Source organism: Episyrphus balteatus, chromosome 2, assembly GCF_945859705.1.
Source record: "Episyrphus balteatus chromosome 2, idEpiBalt1.1, whole genome shotgun sequence".
Lineage (NCBI taxonomy): Eukaryota > Metazoa > Arthropoda > Insecta > Diptera > Syrphidae > Episyrphus > Episyrphus balteatus.
The window spans coordinates 24,841,366-24,856,316 of record NC_079135.1 but is presented as its reverse complement, the minus strand read 5'-3'; the positions used below and the strand labels follow the sequence as shown (position 1 = coordinate 24,856,316).

Here is a 14,951-nt window from a genome sequence, read left to right as displayed (position 1 = left end):
CACTATTTATCTATACAAAAGCCAGAGACATCACAGAAGAACACACATGGGCCCAAATAATAGCCCTGAGGGCTTATGTAGAAGATATGAGAAAAGCTGCAGCAAGCCCAAGCCAATCTTAACGTCGTCGTTGGCGTATAGTCATTGTCGTCGTTATTGCATATAGATATACAAAAACACAAGGGATACTCCCTGGATGTAGTAGATTGTTGTTATTCCGTTATGTAAATTCTTTATGGCTGACATCAAACATGTTTTCATTTGCGTCTTCTAATCAAAATGCAGCACCCTTCTATGCTCCAGCTCATACATCTTCACTCTTGAATTGAAAGAAACGAATGGAAAGGGTTTTGTTTTGTTGGTTGAGTAAGGTGCTGATGTAGGTGGCGTTATCGTCGTCGTTGATGCCGACTATACGGACGGTGCTAAAGGCAATATATGTACGTAAAGTAAAAGAGAGAAAGGGTACATTGAATATTTACATTGCGGTGTGGTAGCGTTTTCGTTTCTTTAGTCAAAAATCTCACCCACTTGCACTCGCTCTTTCTCTCTCTCTTCCTATATTTCTTTGGAAAATTTATAAAACCGGGCCAGGCACCATTCAACATTCACCGCATTCACTAAAACATACACACACACTAACTAACACTTGCCCGAGAATCTCGCAAAACATTGTCATTTACATGCACATTCAAGCATTAAATCATTCTCTTGAAGTACACATCCTTTTCAGTGTCATCCATCGTCATTATGGTATTTCGGAGAAGTAGCAGCAAACCTCTCTTCCCCCACCCCCCTTATTCACTTTTCAGCTGTATAACCACCAAAGCCCAATAGCAGCACCAGCAACAACTATAGCGCTGGGATAAGCTTAACATTTTACACATTTATACTAGTAGCTTGGAGTATGAGATGAGAAAAAAAAGACAGGATAGGACTTAATCAATCATATAGAAAGGGTATTGAACTAGGAGGGCCAGCTTTATAAAATTTCTTGAGTGTTGGAAAAAAAGGTCAATATTGTATCCTTTTTGTAAAAGAAGACAAAAATCAAATCAGGTCAAATACTTATCTAGCGGAGCCCCCTTCTCCTTAAACCGGGCCTGTTTTCTTACTATATTATACTTTTGAAGTATACTTTTAACTTCTTATTGAATGCTTAATCGAGGAATCTGGAATAGGATTAAATTTTTACACATTTATACTACAATAAAAAATTAAGTCAATTATTTATCTATAGCGCCCCTTTTCCTTAACCGGGGCCTGTTTTTATATTTAATCATACCTTTTGATTAAACTTTTTATTTATTGCTTAATCGAAGAATCTGCGACAGGCTTAAATTTTTAATATTTTATATAAGAGTTTGGAAATTGAGATAAGAAAAATACAGGGTGGGATTTGGTTAATTATATAAAAGAGGATTTGAACTAAGGTTTTTGAACAGTTTTACAAATTTTCCCGAATGTAGAAAAACTATTTTCAATGGATTTCTTGTAACTTTTTCATTAGAAAAAAAAAAAATACAAATAATTATCAAATCGAATACCTCTTAATCAGCACCTCTTTCTAAATGGGGCGTGTTTCACCTCTTTGTGTTTTGTTTTTTTTTTTTTTTTTTTTAATCGAAGAATCTGGGCCAAGCGTAATACTTTGCCCATTTAAAATTGAAGCTTAGAAAATGAGACACATAAAAAGCAGGGTGGGACCTGATATAGGTGAGGGTCTTAACAAGGGACCCAAACTTATAAAAGTTCCAGAATATAGGAAAACCTATTTTTATTGCAGATTTTGTATCATTTTCATTAAAAAAATTCTTTAAAATAATAAATCAGATCAAATATTTATCTAGCGCCCCTTTTTATCTCAAAAGGGGTCTATTTTATCACCCAGGCCCAGTCTTACAAACCTTCGCGGAAGTAAGATAACCATTTTCAAGGCGACAAAAACAAATTCAAGGCGACAAAAACAAATTCAAGGCAATAAAAACAAATCTAGTTAAATACTTCCCAAGCGCCCTCTTTCCAACCGCGTGGCCTATTTTTACCCTTTTCACTTTGATTATTTATTTATTTTATCAGATATACCTAAACAATTTTAACATTAAAAAAAAATGAGATCGAAAAAAAAAGAACACAGGAAATAACTTGACCATCATGCGTCGGCTAAGAGTGCAAACCTAGTAAGTCCATTTTTGTAAATTCTAAAGTAGAGTGATTTCCAATTTTCTATTTTGTACTAGCTCTATACATTTCTCATGTATAATTTTGTCTCTTTTGGTCATTTAAAAAAACAAATATGCATTTTTTCTTTTATGGAAACATAAATTTCAATGCCTACTTTATACATTTTCAAAAATCTAATTTTTGTCAAAAAGCTGATTTACGAGGTTTGCACTTTTAGCCGACGCATGGTCAATCACATAGAAATGGAGGGGTGCGAGGGGCCCAGATTAAGGAATGTTTCCAGAAATAAGTAAACATTATTGACATACCTATTTTCAACAGTTTTCGAACAGGAAAACAACTGGAAGAAACAAATACAGAAAAAATACTTACCCAGCGCCCCCTTTCCAATCGGGGCCTTTCTTTACCTTTCACACTTTCGAGATATTAATCTTCTTTTTTTTAACGAGAAATCTGGGATAAACTGAATATTTTGCACATTTATGTTTAAAGCTTGTAAAATAAGATGGAAAAAAAACACATGGTGGGACTTTGCCAATCACAAAGAAATGGGCTTTCAGAAACGGCCGAGATTAAGGAAAATTTATATTTTCGGAAGATTTTGAACCATTTTCATTCAAGAAAAATGTTTAAAAAGAAATCTAGCCAAATAATTACCTAGCGCCCCTTTCCAAACGGGCCCTCTTTCTACCTTTTTGACTTTTACAATATTCTTTTTTAATTTTTTAATCAAAATATCTGGAATAAGCTTAACATTTTAACTAGCTATTTGGATGAAAAAGGAACAGGATGGGACAGTATTATATAAAAGGCCTTAAACGAGGGGGCCCAAATTTAAGGAATTAGGTATCTGGTAGTAAGAAAACCAGTTTCCAAACAGTTTTTGTTCAAGAAATAACAAAAAAGAAAAAACTAGATAAATTCTTACCTAGCGCCCCTTTTCCAAAACGGGCCCTGTTTTTACCCTTTTGAAGTACCCCTTATTGAAAGTAAGAAAAACAGTTTTCGCAGCAAATTTTCTTATTGTTTTTGTTAAAGAAAAACTTACTTTGTGCCCCCTTTCCTAAACGGGCCTTACGTGATATCATAAAAATACTCCTTTTTGATTGTTTAACCGCAAAAATAGGTATACCGTTTTGAACTCAATCTTCCGAGATGTTGTTCAAATCTGTGTTATAACTAAGGCCTTCTTAAAAAGCTATTCCGCTCCTGATCTGAAGTGGGCGGAAAACTGAAAAACACTGAAGGTAACTAGAATCCAATCTCTTCGGTCCGAGATAAATTCCATGTTTATCGGGTGTGTGGCTCTTCCTCTAGCTACTTCCCAAGTTCTATGGTCTTCTTTGTGCATCATCATCATCGTCATCATGATGGTGGAGAGCGTTCATAAATTCTGATGACACCACTTCCCGACACCTTGTTGTTGTTACCAACTCTTGTCGTAGTTATATGTGCTGTTTTTTTTTTTTGTGTAGCATGATGATATAAAAAATTATGTTGTCTTCCATGCTAATCTGAACCCTTTGCAGCATTTGTCATACTTTCGAGCCACTTAACCTGCAAGCGAGAGCATCACAGAGCCCACCACACTCACCATTATTACCACACAACCCCCTGCTGTCATAAATTAATTCATTTAACTATGGCACGCGGAAAAAAATAAGGGATGGAGACCAAAAAAAAAAAAGTAAATAAAGAAAACCAAAAAAAAATGAGTAAAAAACAGAATTTATAAAGTTCTGCATACGAATAACCACTAATGTGGGCGTGTTCCGCCCCCTGGACGTTTATAATTTATATTTTTCAACTTGGTACGGTGTTCGGGGCGGCGTGGTTTTTCTGTGACTCTACGTCGATTAATAACGTTTTCATCACACGCGGTGAAAAGTTCTCGAAGATTCACTCTTCTGTGGATGAGGTTTTTATCGAGAGGTGGTGGTAATTTTTTTTGTTTTTTTTTTTAACAATTTTTCGGTTTAAATCATCCAACGCAACGCAGCAACTGGTGCTAAGAGAGAAAGATGATTGCTGCTTCTCTGCAGCCTCAACTCTTGGACAGACTATATATACGCCGCAGAATTCGGAGAGAAGACGAGAGGTTTGTGCTGCGGCGCGGTGTATTATGTGTGTATGGCAAAATTACCATAAAATTAAAAAAGTTTACCTTTTCCACTCATCCCCCGGACCTCATTCATTCCCGTTGCCTACCATCAGTATGAGAGATGGATGAGAGGACATGGTTTATACTATATCGCCCAACACCTTTCTTTTCCAAAAAAAAAAAAAAAATTAACAAGCAGCAGGAGATTTATGCGCGCGAAATGGTAAATTTTTTTTTTTGTTTGCATTTCCAGTTCGCCCACAAAAATTGACAACAAACTTTCGAGTTTTTTTTGATTAAAAGAATTTTCTTTGAGTTTTTTTTTTTTTTTATTTTGATTATGAAAGGCGAATATTTGAAAAAACAAAAAAAAAACGGAATTCAACAGGATGTGATGGTTTTACAGAGAACAGAGAGGGGGTGAAAAGGAGGTCTAGTTTATATTGAGTTTAGCTTTATGGCATGATTTTTTTTTTTTTGGGGTTACCCTTGGGTTGAGTTTTTGAGCAACATGTGCATGATTTATTATGAATGGCTTAATTGGTTTCTATGTTCAAGTGGAAAACTCAGTCAGAGAAAAAAATTTTTATTGTTACTGAGATTTTTTTTTTTTTTTGAAAGAAATTCAAAACAAAAAGAATATTAATGAAAAACGCTTTAAAAAATATATTGTTGTAAGGTTAAGTTGAATTTGGAAAAAAGTTATAAAATACTTAAAACTTTTTAAAGATTTGTTTGAAAAATTGAAGGCTATGGAAGTTATGAGCTTTTAAAGCAATTTTAATAAAATTTTCAAAATTGACGAAATAGTGATGAATTATGGTTAATAACTAAAAGAAGCAATCAGAAAGCTATTAGGCTTAAGATTTAAGTACATTTCAATTAGGAAGTAGTTCCTGTCTTATCAATAAACGCATTTCTAAAAAAAACTTCATTAGACAAAAAATGTCATTAACATAGCTTCGATTAGAAGAAAGGGAAAGTAGTTTTTCGAGACTAATTACTTACCATTTGAGCTTCAAATTTTGGTATAAATGTCACTCCAAATCGCTATCAAAATCAGACTTCTCAGAAGCGAGTACTAGTTAACATTTCATTGACTAGCAGCGTTTTTGAATATCACCAAGAATTCATAGTTTAATCCGAAAAATTCCATCATCATGAAAGTATTTGTTGTATTTTCTGCTCTGCTAGCAGTTGCGTCAGCCAGTTCCTTGTATTTGGCTCGACTTGCACCAGCAATTTCAAGTCAATATCATTCTCAAGATGGAATTGGTCAATATGCATATGGTTACAATGACCATCTTTCATCTAAGCAGGAAGTTAAATCGTTGGATGGAAGTACCAGAGGAGCCTATAGTTACATCGATTCAAACAACGTTCTTCAAACTGTTAACTATGTAGCTGACGCGGGTGGTTTCCGAGTTTCAGCAACTAATTTGCCAAAACCTGTTGAAGTTCCAGCTCAAGAATTACCACAACAAATTCCTGATACATTAGAAGTTGCTGTTGCAAAGTCGGCTCATTTGGCTGCTGTTGAAGAAGCCAAACAGCGATTAGGTGTGCAACAAAGAGTTTCAATTTTCACTGGTGACTTACCACAACAAGTTCAAGATACTCCCGAGGTTTCCAAGGCTAAGGCAGAACACTTTGCCGCGATTCAAGCAGCTAAGAATCAAATTGGTTACCAGGTCCTAGCAGTTCCAGCTCCAGTTCAGGACACTCCCGAAGTTGCCAAAGCTAAAGCAGAACATTTGCTGGCCATCGAGCAGGCAAAGCTGCAGAATTCAATCCCAAATATTAGATACACTGGATACTCGTTGGTACAAAGTGCTCCATTGATTGCATCACCAATTCAATTGTCTGCTTCTGGTGCTTTGCCAGTATCTTCTCAAGGATTTTCATACTCATCGAGTGTTGTTAATGGGCCTACTCCCGGCTCACACTATGCATACGCACCGTACATCTGCACGAAGCCAGGATGCTAAAAGAAAACCAGAACAGGAATTTAGTCTGTTACAAACCAATTTTGAAATTGTGAAAATTTTACCTGAACTATTTTCTATAAAATAAATATCGTACAAGCAACTTATTCATTTGAACTTTTAATATTTAGCTTATGTTTTGCTTTCATAAAAAGAAATTTGTTACTTAAAAACAAATACAAAATTATCTTGATAGCTTTTTTGAACGGGAAACGCGAAAACCGAAATCTCAAAAACCCAGAATTCCAAAATCCCTGAGAATCTGAAATTCGGAAAGCGCATAATACCGAAAGTCAAAAACTCAAGAAATCGAAAATTCTAAAAACCTAGAATCCCGAAAAGTTATATAAATTTTTTTCGGTATTTCGATTTCGGAAAAGTAATCCTAAGTAAAAAAATTAAGAAGTTAAGGCGTTAAAAACAATATAATTGCACTTCTCAGTAAACAGACAATTTTGAAGAAATTTTTTCTTTTCTGTTTTATTTTCGTGTGGCCTTTCTGGATTTTGGCTTTTCCAAATTTTGGGTTTTCAGAATTCTTGACTTTCGAGCTTTCGGTTTTTCAGAATACCTACTTAATTTTCGAGATTCTGGATTTTGTGGATGCCATATTTTTGGGCGTCTGGGTTTTTGGGATTCTGGATTTTCAGGAATTCTGGAATCTAGATTTTCTGAAGTTTGGGTCTATTGCATTCGGGTTTTCTGGATTCTAGGTTTTTCGGAGTCTTGGTTTTTGGGGTTCTGGGTTTGGGGGCTCTAGATTTTTGGGATTATGAGTTTGAGGATACTGGATTTTTGGGATTCTGGATTTGAGGATTTTTGTTTTCTAGATTAAGAAATTTCTAGATTCTAAATTTGCGGAATTCTGTTTTTTTTTTTACTCTGGATTTATGGAATACTAGGTTTTCGGGATTCTGGATTTTCTGGTTTCTAAATTTTCTGAATTGTGGGTTATTTGGATTCTTGGCATTCAGGATTCTGGGTTTCGGGGTTATGAATTTTTGGCATTCTGGGTTTTCAATATTCTTGATTTTCGAGATTCTACATTTTCGGGATTTTGAGATCTAGGTTTGCGGAATTCTGAGTTTTCTGGATAATGCACTTTCTGGACTTTTTTTTTGGAATTTTGGGTTTTCTGGATTAGTCTTTTCTGGATTCTGAAATATTGAAATTCTAAGTTTTCGGGGTTCTGGGTTTTATGGAGTCTAAGTTTTCAGTATTCTGGACTGTAGATTTTCAAGAATCTGGAAAGCAAAAAGTTATCAACTTGATTTCTTTTAGATACAAATTTTTCACTATTGATTGAACCAAAAATCCCCTTCATTTCGAAAACCCCAATTTTCGACTTCAAACTAATTATTATTATCATTCCAGATTTTTTTAAAGGTTGAATACTAGAAGTTTTTGCATCTGTAAGTCCTTTTAAAAAATTTATTTTAATAACAACTTTCAAAATAAAAATGAAAAAATTAATGTTGATTTTTGAGTAGATATGCTTTTTATTAATTCTAATCATGAAATCAAATAAGTACTTCCTACCAAACAATTCGATAGTAAGGCGCATTTACATTGTGTGAAACGGGATAAGGTTCATTCAGAATACTTGACGAGTATGAAAATCCATGGGAAGGCAATGGTACTGAACTTGAAGCAGACAATTGAATTGGTGATGCAATCAATGGAGCACTTTGTACCAACGAGTATCCAGTGTATCTGATATTTGGGATAGAATTCTGCATCTTTGCCTGCTCGATGGCTAGCAAATGTTCTGCTTTAGCTTTGGCAACTTCGGGAGTGTCCTTAACTGGAGCTGGAACTGCTAGGACCTGGTAACCGATTTGATTCTTGGCCGCTTCGATGGCTGCAAAATGTTCTGCCTTAGCCTTGGCCACTTCTGGGGTATCAACGACTTGTTGAGGAAGTCCAATTGGAGCTGGAACTGCAAGAACCTGGTAACCAATTTGATTCTTAGCTGATTGAATCGCAGCAAAGTGTTCTGCCTTAGCCTTGGCAACCTCGGGAGTATCTTGAACTTGTTGTGGTAAGTCACCAGTGAAAATTGAAACTCTTTGTTGTACACCTAATCGCTGTTTGGCTTCTTCAACAGTAGCCAAATGAGCCGACTTTGCAGCAGCAACTTCTAATGTATCAGGAATTTGCTGTGGTAATTCTTGAGCTGGAACTTCAACAGGTTTTGGCAAATTAGTTGCTGAAACTCGGAAACCACCCGCGTCAGCTACATAGTTAACAGTTTGAAGAACGTTGTTTGAATCGATGTAACTATAGGCTCCTCTGGTACTTCCATCCAACGATTTAACTTCCTGCTTTGTTGATAGATGGTCATTGTATCCATAGGCGTATTGACCAATTCCATCTTGAGAATGATATTGACTTGAAATTGCTGGTGCAAGTCGAGCCAAATACAAGGAACTGGCTGACGCAACTGCTAGCAGAGCAGAAAATACAACAAATACTTTCATGATGATGGAATTTTTCGGATTAAACTATGAATTCTTGGTGATATTCAAAAACGCTGCTAGTCAATGAGATGTTAACTAGTACTCGCTTCTGAGAAGTCTGATTTTGATAGCGATTTGGAGTGACATTTATACCAAAGTTACAAGCTCATATGAGACAAATATTTCTTGAAAAACTTCTTTTTACTTTTCATAGGAGACACTGTTGCTTTATTTTTGGGTTGATGAATTTTTGTTTTTGTTCAAGTAACTGAACCCAAACGAAATTGATACTGGTTTATTAGTGAGCGTTTTAGTCTATAATGACGTTTTAATTATTGCACCTTACTAATTGGCATTCTTTAATAGCTATTTCTTGTAGATTGAGTGTATGATGGTTATGTCACTAAAAAAAGTTTACGGACAAAGAAAATAAAAAAAAAATATTTTTCTTTTCCTTTATTATTTTATCAAATATTGTGTAGGTATGAAAAGTTCAGGAGAAATTATGACATTTTAAGCCTTATAATTTTTTTCTCAGGAATAAATCGATATTCAAGTCTATAAATGTTCTTTAAAAAGTATATACCTAATAATGATTTATTTTTTCATGAAAAAAAAAGATTAATGTTATTTTTCTTCTTCACAACATTTTGTCAGTGTCTTTACATGACAACCTAACACAAATTTTATATTTTCTGAAAGTTTATAATTTCATCTATAAATATATACCACAGTCATGTCCGTAGGACATCTGCAAAAAGAGTTGGAATTTTTTGAATGCAATAATTTTTCAAAAAAAAAAAAAAAAATTAACCTTTTGCCCATATTTTATATGACATCCTATAATAAATTTTATATCATCGTAAAGCTTATTATTTTAGATTTAATTATATGTGCCGACCATAAATGTACGACTCCTCTTATTGGCGGTTAGTGTCGGCATACGATCTCCACAGGTGTTTTTTTGGTAGTTTTTGGACATTATTAAACAAAAATTTTTAGATTTTTTTTGGAAATTGATGGACTCGTTTATTTTTAAATAATTTCTTGTAGGTACCTATAAAATTCAGTACCTACCCATTTTAAGAATGTTAATTATTCAAAAAAAGTTCAAGATTTGTTTGATATTTTGATAATTTCTTAAAAACAAAAAACCGCTAAAAAAAATTTAAAAAAAAGGTGTCTGTTTTCAAAAAAAATCAAATTTCAAAATATAGCGCCTTAAAATTAAAAATTAAATTTCCATTGGTATAACTTAAACTGTCATAAAAACTTTCATCTACGCATAATAACCACTTTGTCTATATAGCTTGCCTCAAGATTTTGTTTTGAAAAAATCAGTTTTGAAGTTTTTAAGAATTTTTTCAACACCTTTGGTATTCTTGTAACAAATTTATGTATAATCAACTTTTAACGACTTACCGTTTTGAAAATAATCGATTAATACGACGACGTTATCAAGTCAGAAATATAATTACTTTTAACTTCTCAAACCTTCTATTTAGAATTTTGTTTCTAATTTTGGTTTCAATTTCGGTTTAATTGTTGTTATTAAAAAAAATTGTTAAATTGTGATACGTTCCATATAAGCCCTTTACAGCATTCTAGTATCATTTATCTTTATGGGAAAATCCAATTTGAGAATGCAATCTTACCTTTAATAACATTCTCAATAACCAAACGAATACTATCCATATCCTGATGAGTTATACTCAAACAACGATTTTATATCTTGATATAAACATAACCTATACTTGGTCATGCATGAGAGAGAAAAAAAAAAGTAATCTGTTACCACATAAAGTATCAACATATCTTACCTAAATGAGAAACCATTTCTATACAAAGCAAAAAGGACATACAAGTGACTATATGCAGTCAAACAACAAAAAAAAAACGGAAGTGAAATTCGAACTGATATCTTGATGATAAATTAGAGTCCGCGACAACGAGTAGAGTAGAAGCATACTACCACTAGTACACTATCGTTACTGTAACTGACTTAATTCCTTTTCTATGTTATTTTTTTTTTTTATGTTAGCAATTTTTTTCCCGCTTCCGACATACAGATGTCCTTTGTGTGTGCAAACCGCAGAAACGAGAAAAGAATGAATATTTCGATCGGAAAAGGAAACGAAATCCTTTTTTTTTTTTTGTTTTGTTTTATACTTTGGGTTCCTTGTTTTCCAATTTCTTTTTTTTTTCCACAGAAGTTCACATTCCAGTGCACATTTTAATTGATGTGACAATGGTGAACCGTATGTCTGAACTTTATGGGAATTTTATTCAACGGAATTTGAATACAACATATAAAACATATATATCGTCCTGGCAGCGGTGCGGTGCTTCAGGGACGAAGAAACAACGACAATGATGACGAGGAAGAGATAGTGAGAAAAGAGAAGAAGCAAACTTGATGGCTCTTGTGGTCCAGCAAATGGAACCACTGATTCGAATATAGTAAAGGTATAATAATGGGAATCCATTTCGGGTGATCTGTTTTCAACTGTGAAACTGAGTTTTTTGGCATATTAATTCGGAGGAAGTTGCACAAAGTTGGAATTGGAGTTTTTTTTTTGTTTTTTATTACTGAAACCAATTTGATAAGTTACCTGTTGGCAGATTGTCGAGGATTCTGTTTTGTGTGTGCTAGAAAACTAGAAAATGTTTAATTTAAACTGAATGATTGGATTTTTTTTTTTTTTTTTTTGATATTGATAACCAAACAAAAAAGAATTCACTAAGATGGTATGGAATTTTGATACCTACTTAAAATAATAATTGTGGTATTGGTTTTTTTCATAAATTTTTGGAGACTTTTTCCCTTAAAAATTACTAATGAAGAAATTAACTAACATGACGTTTTTATAAAATTGAAATTTTTGAAAAAAAAAGTGTCAGTTTTCGGCATCCCTGCTGAAATGCTTAAAAATACCTTTGCCAAAAAAAACAAAAACACTCATTTTTACTTTATATTATTCAAAAACATAATATAATAATACTGAGATTATATTCCTTTACTCTCTAAAAAAAATCCCCTTCGTAATTGATACAATTTGGACCCAAAAAAAAAAAAACATTTTGAAAAAATTCAAGTTTCCAGAAATTGTCGTATGTGAATAAAATTTGCAAATTCTAAAATTGTCAAATCATACCCACGCATCTGAAACCTATACAAAATTGTTTTCTGTACTTTCTGAACGAATCTCCCTCGCATTTGGTTAAATTTTATGAGGTCAAATTTGCAAAATTCAACACTTTGTAAAAGCATAACCACGCATCCAAAACTTATAAAAATTGAATTTCTCTACTTATTTGATACTTATTTGATTTTTGAGCAAAAAACTTTTTGACTTTTTAAAAAAAGTCAAGTTTCGAATTATGTCAAAATTTGAAAAGTTCAAGACATTGTAAAATCATACCTACGCACCCAAAACTCATAAAAACTGCATTTTGGAAAAATTCAAGAAAGTGTCGTATGAGGTCAAAATTTGCAAAATTCAAAACCTTGTGAAATCAAACTACGCACTCAGATCATATAAAAATTGTCATTAGCATTTGATACAATTTGGACCAAAAAAAAAACAACATTTTGAAAAAAATTAAGCTTCAAGTGTAATTATGTTTTTATGTGGTCCAAATTTGGGTCGAAAATTTATAAAATCACTAAAAACTAAGCACAATAACCTAGTATTTCATACAATTTGGACATAAAAAGAAATATTTTGAAAAAATAAAATTAAATTCCAAGGGTCGTATGGGGTCAAAATTTGTAAAATCATAACTTCGCATCCAAGACTTAAAAAATGCATTTTTGTTTTTTTCTAAGCGAATCATCTTCGCATTCGTTTAAATTACGACCCTAAAAAAAATAAAACAAATTGAAAAAATTTAAGTTACGGGGTCTTATAGGTCCAAATGTTGAAAAATTAATTTTTCTTAATCTCAACTACGCATAAAAAACTTATTAAAAATACATTTTGAAAAAAATTCAAATTTCAAGTGTCAGTCGTATGGAGTCAAAATTTGTAAATTTCAAAACTTTGTAAAATCATTAGGTACTACGAATCAAAAAATTGTAAGGAATGCTTTTTCATACTCTCTGATACAATTGGGCCCCAAACAAATTCAAATTTTAAGTGCCCGTAACTTCTTTATTATGCATCGTATGGGGTCATAACATTTATTACAAATGCGTTATTTATATTTTTGTCAACAAACTGACGTAAAATTCTTTTCTGCCAAAGAAGGTTTCAAAGGTTTCATAATCAAATACGTGTAACATGTGTTTTCGAAACATTCTGTTAGAACGTTTTGAAGTTAAGGGTTTTTAAAACTGCTTTAATGGGAATTCTTAATTGCTTGACAACAATGTCATAACCACAAAAAACACCTTGCTTTCCCATTAAATAAAGAGAAAAACCTCAAAAAAAACATTTAAACAAAGTTAAAATTAAGTCCCGATTTATAAACGACCTAATATACAAAAACAACAAACTGTATACAATACCTACCAACTCTCGCTCGCATGGTAATTTCTAAAAAAAATGAAACATTAAATAAATTGTTAAAACGTGCATATCCCTGCCCCACAGAAAGATAGAGAGCATTTTTTTTTTTTATTATTATACACGCAAAAACCGTTCATATCAGCAATCCAGCATGCTAATCACCATGTTACCTTACCTTGCCACCCACACCACCATCTTAGCCAAAAGATACTTATCTCTACTCTGGATGTCGTCCTTAAATTTAAGGCTTTATCTTATGTTTGTTATCTCGAGAGTTATTTTTTTTTTTTTTTTTGAAAAAAAAAAAAAATAAATTCTTCCTCCTTTATTTTTCACTTCACGCTAAATTACATTTTAAGCGCAACAGCAAATAATTCCTCATCTTTTTTTTTGGTGTTTTGTTACTTTGGGAACCAAAAATTTTTACACCCAAAAGTCCTTTTTTCACTGTGAAAAGTAGGTAAAATATCCTTGAGAACATTATACCCACACAGAAATATATATTATATTTTTTTATGATGAGAATAGTAGTGGAATACACAGAGTGCGCTAAAGAAAATCGTTCGGACGTGATGAGAATTATGTCGTTTGGCAGACTTTTCACTAATAAGTGATGCCAATGCTACTGATACTTTAGCGCCGCACTGATGATATGCCGAACGAGGATGACGACAATGACATAGCACGATTACAGCAACAAAAAAAAAACAACAACAACAACAGAGCGAAACGATGAATCTGGAAGATTAGCTGCTGCTTATACAATTCCTTCTCGTCCTTGACTACACCGGGATTTTGTAAAAATAATCTCGCACGTTTTTTGTTCGCCAGTTTATCACAGTCGTTCCATCTTCATTTTCTTCTTCTTCTTCTGGAGAGGATTTTTTTTTTGCGTTCTTCCTTCCATCGCCAGGTGAAAGATGGATGTTCAACACTCAAAATTACCGCCGACACTCATTTGAGACGAGGAAAGTTGACGTTTTACGCGGCACAAAAACGAGCGCTTTTCGACATGGCTAAAATGAGATGCACGTAGTTGAAATGTCCTTTTTTTTCCTGGCACAAGCACACTACGACTTGTAATAATAACAAGACATGCCCTATTATTGCTTTGGACACATTGCAAATCCTTTGAAAAATGCGAATCAACTTATAACCAGAATATGGCGTCGGATTGAGGTGGAGTTGGCTTCCGTTGTCCTTGCGTAGTTATTGGGAGGGAGTCAGGACGAAAAAAAATCAGGACCTCTAGAAAAAGTAGGTAAATATGAATAATTGCCAAAATAAAAATTTCCACTTTAAGTTTTTTTTTTTTTTGCTAAAATAGTGAATAGGGGAGGGAGGGGCAAGGTGGGGAACTTTCTTCCGTAAACAAAGTAAGTGGCGATGATACCCAAACAAAGGTATAACAACCCACCTACATTTTGAGAGTTCCTTAGTTTTTACTACTTCCCATTCCTTAAAACCTACCAAACCAACCGACCGACCTCGAGTATTGTTATTATGTCGGACAAGTTTGCCCCACTTTATTTAGGAGGCATGTTATTGGGTTGCTCTGTGTTTAGTTGGTTTTGATGGGAAGAGTGCTCTCTTGCTTGCTGTTTCTGGTTCGTGTTCTTCTTAAGCTCTCGCAGTGCGGTTGTATAGGATACTAAGATGGCAGCATGTTGTACTTTGTTGTGTTTTAAAGATTTACTTCAACCAATAAGTG

At 33.5% G+C, this 14,951-nt stretch overlaps 2 protein-coding genes across 2 annotated transcripts; one reads left to right on the top strand and one right to left on the bottom strand.

The window, feature by feature from the left end:
* The first annotated feature begins 5,445 nt into the window (after nucleotides 1–5,445).
* Nucleotides 5,446–5,983, top strand: LOC129909324 (cuticle protein 6-like). Its single transcript, XM_055986411.1, has 2 exons — nucleotides 5,446–5,910; nucleotides 5,954–5,983. Exons 1-2 carry the CDS (start codon nucleotides 5,446–5,448, stop codon nucleotides 5,981–5,983), a joined length of 495 nt encoding a protein of 164 aa, XP_055842386.1.
* A 1,822-nt stretch (nucleotides 5,984–7,805) lies between these two features.
* On the bottom strand, nucleotides 7,806–8,750 carry LOC129909323 (uncharacterized). The gene has a single exon (XM_055986410.1). It carries the CDS (start codon nucleotides 8,748–8,750, stop codon nucleotides 7,806–7,808), a length of 945 nt encoding a protein of 314 aa, XP_055842385.1.
* Between the last annotated feature and the right edge of the window lie 6,201 nt (nucleotides 8,751–14,951).

Coding starts and splice junctions, on each gene's coding strand:
- LOC129909324 (XM_055986411.1), top strand. CDS start 5,446: ATGAAAGTATTTGTTGTATTTTCTGCTCTGCTAGCAGTTGCGTCAGCC. Junction 5,911..5,953: donor AAGTTCAAGATACTCCCGAG/GTTTCCAAGGCT, acceptor CGATTCAAGCAG/CTAAGAATCAAATTGGTTAC.
- LOC129909323 (XM_055986410.1), bottom strand. CDS start 8,750: ATGAAAGTATTTGTTGTATTTTCTGCTCTGCTAGCAGTTGCGTCAGCC.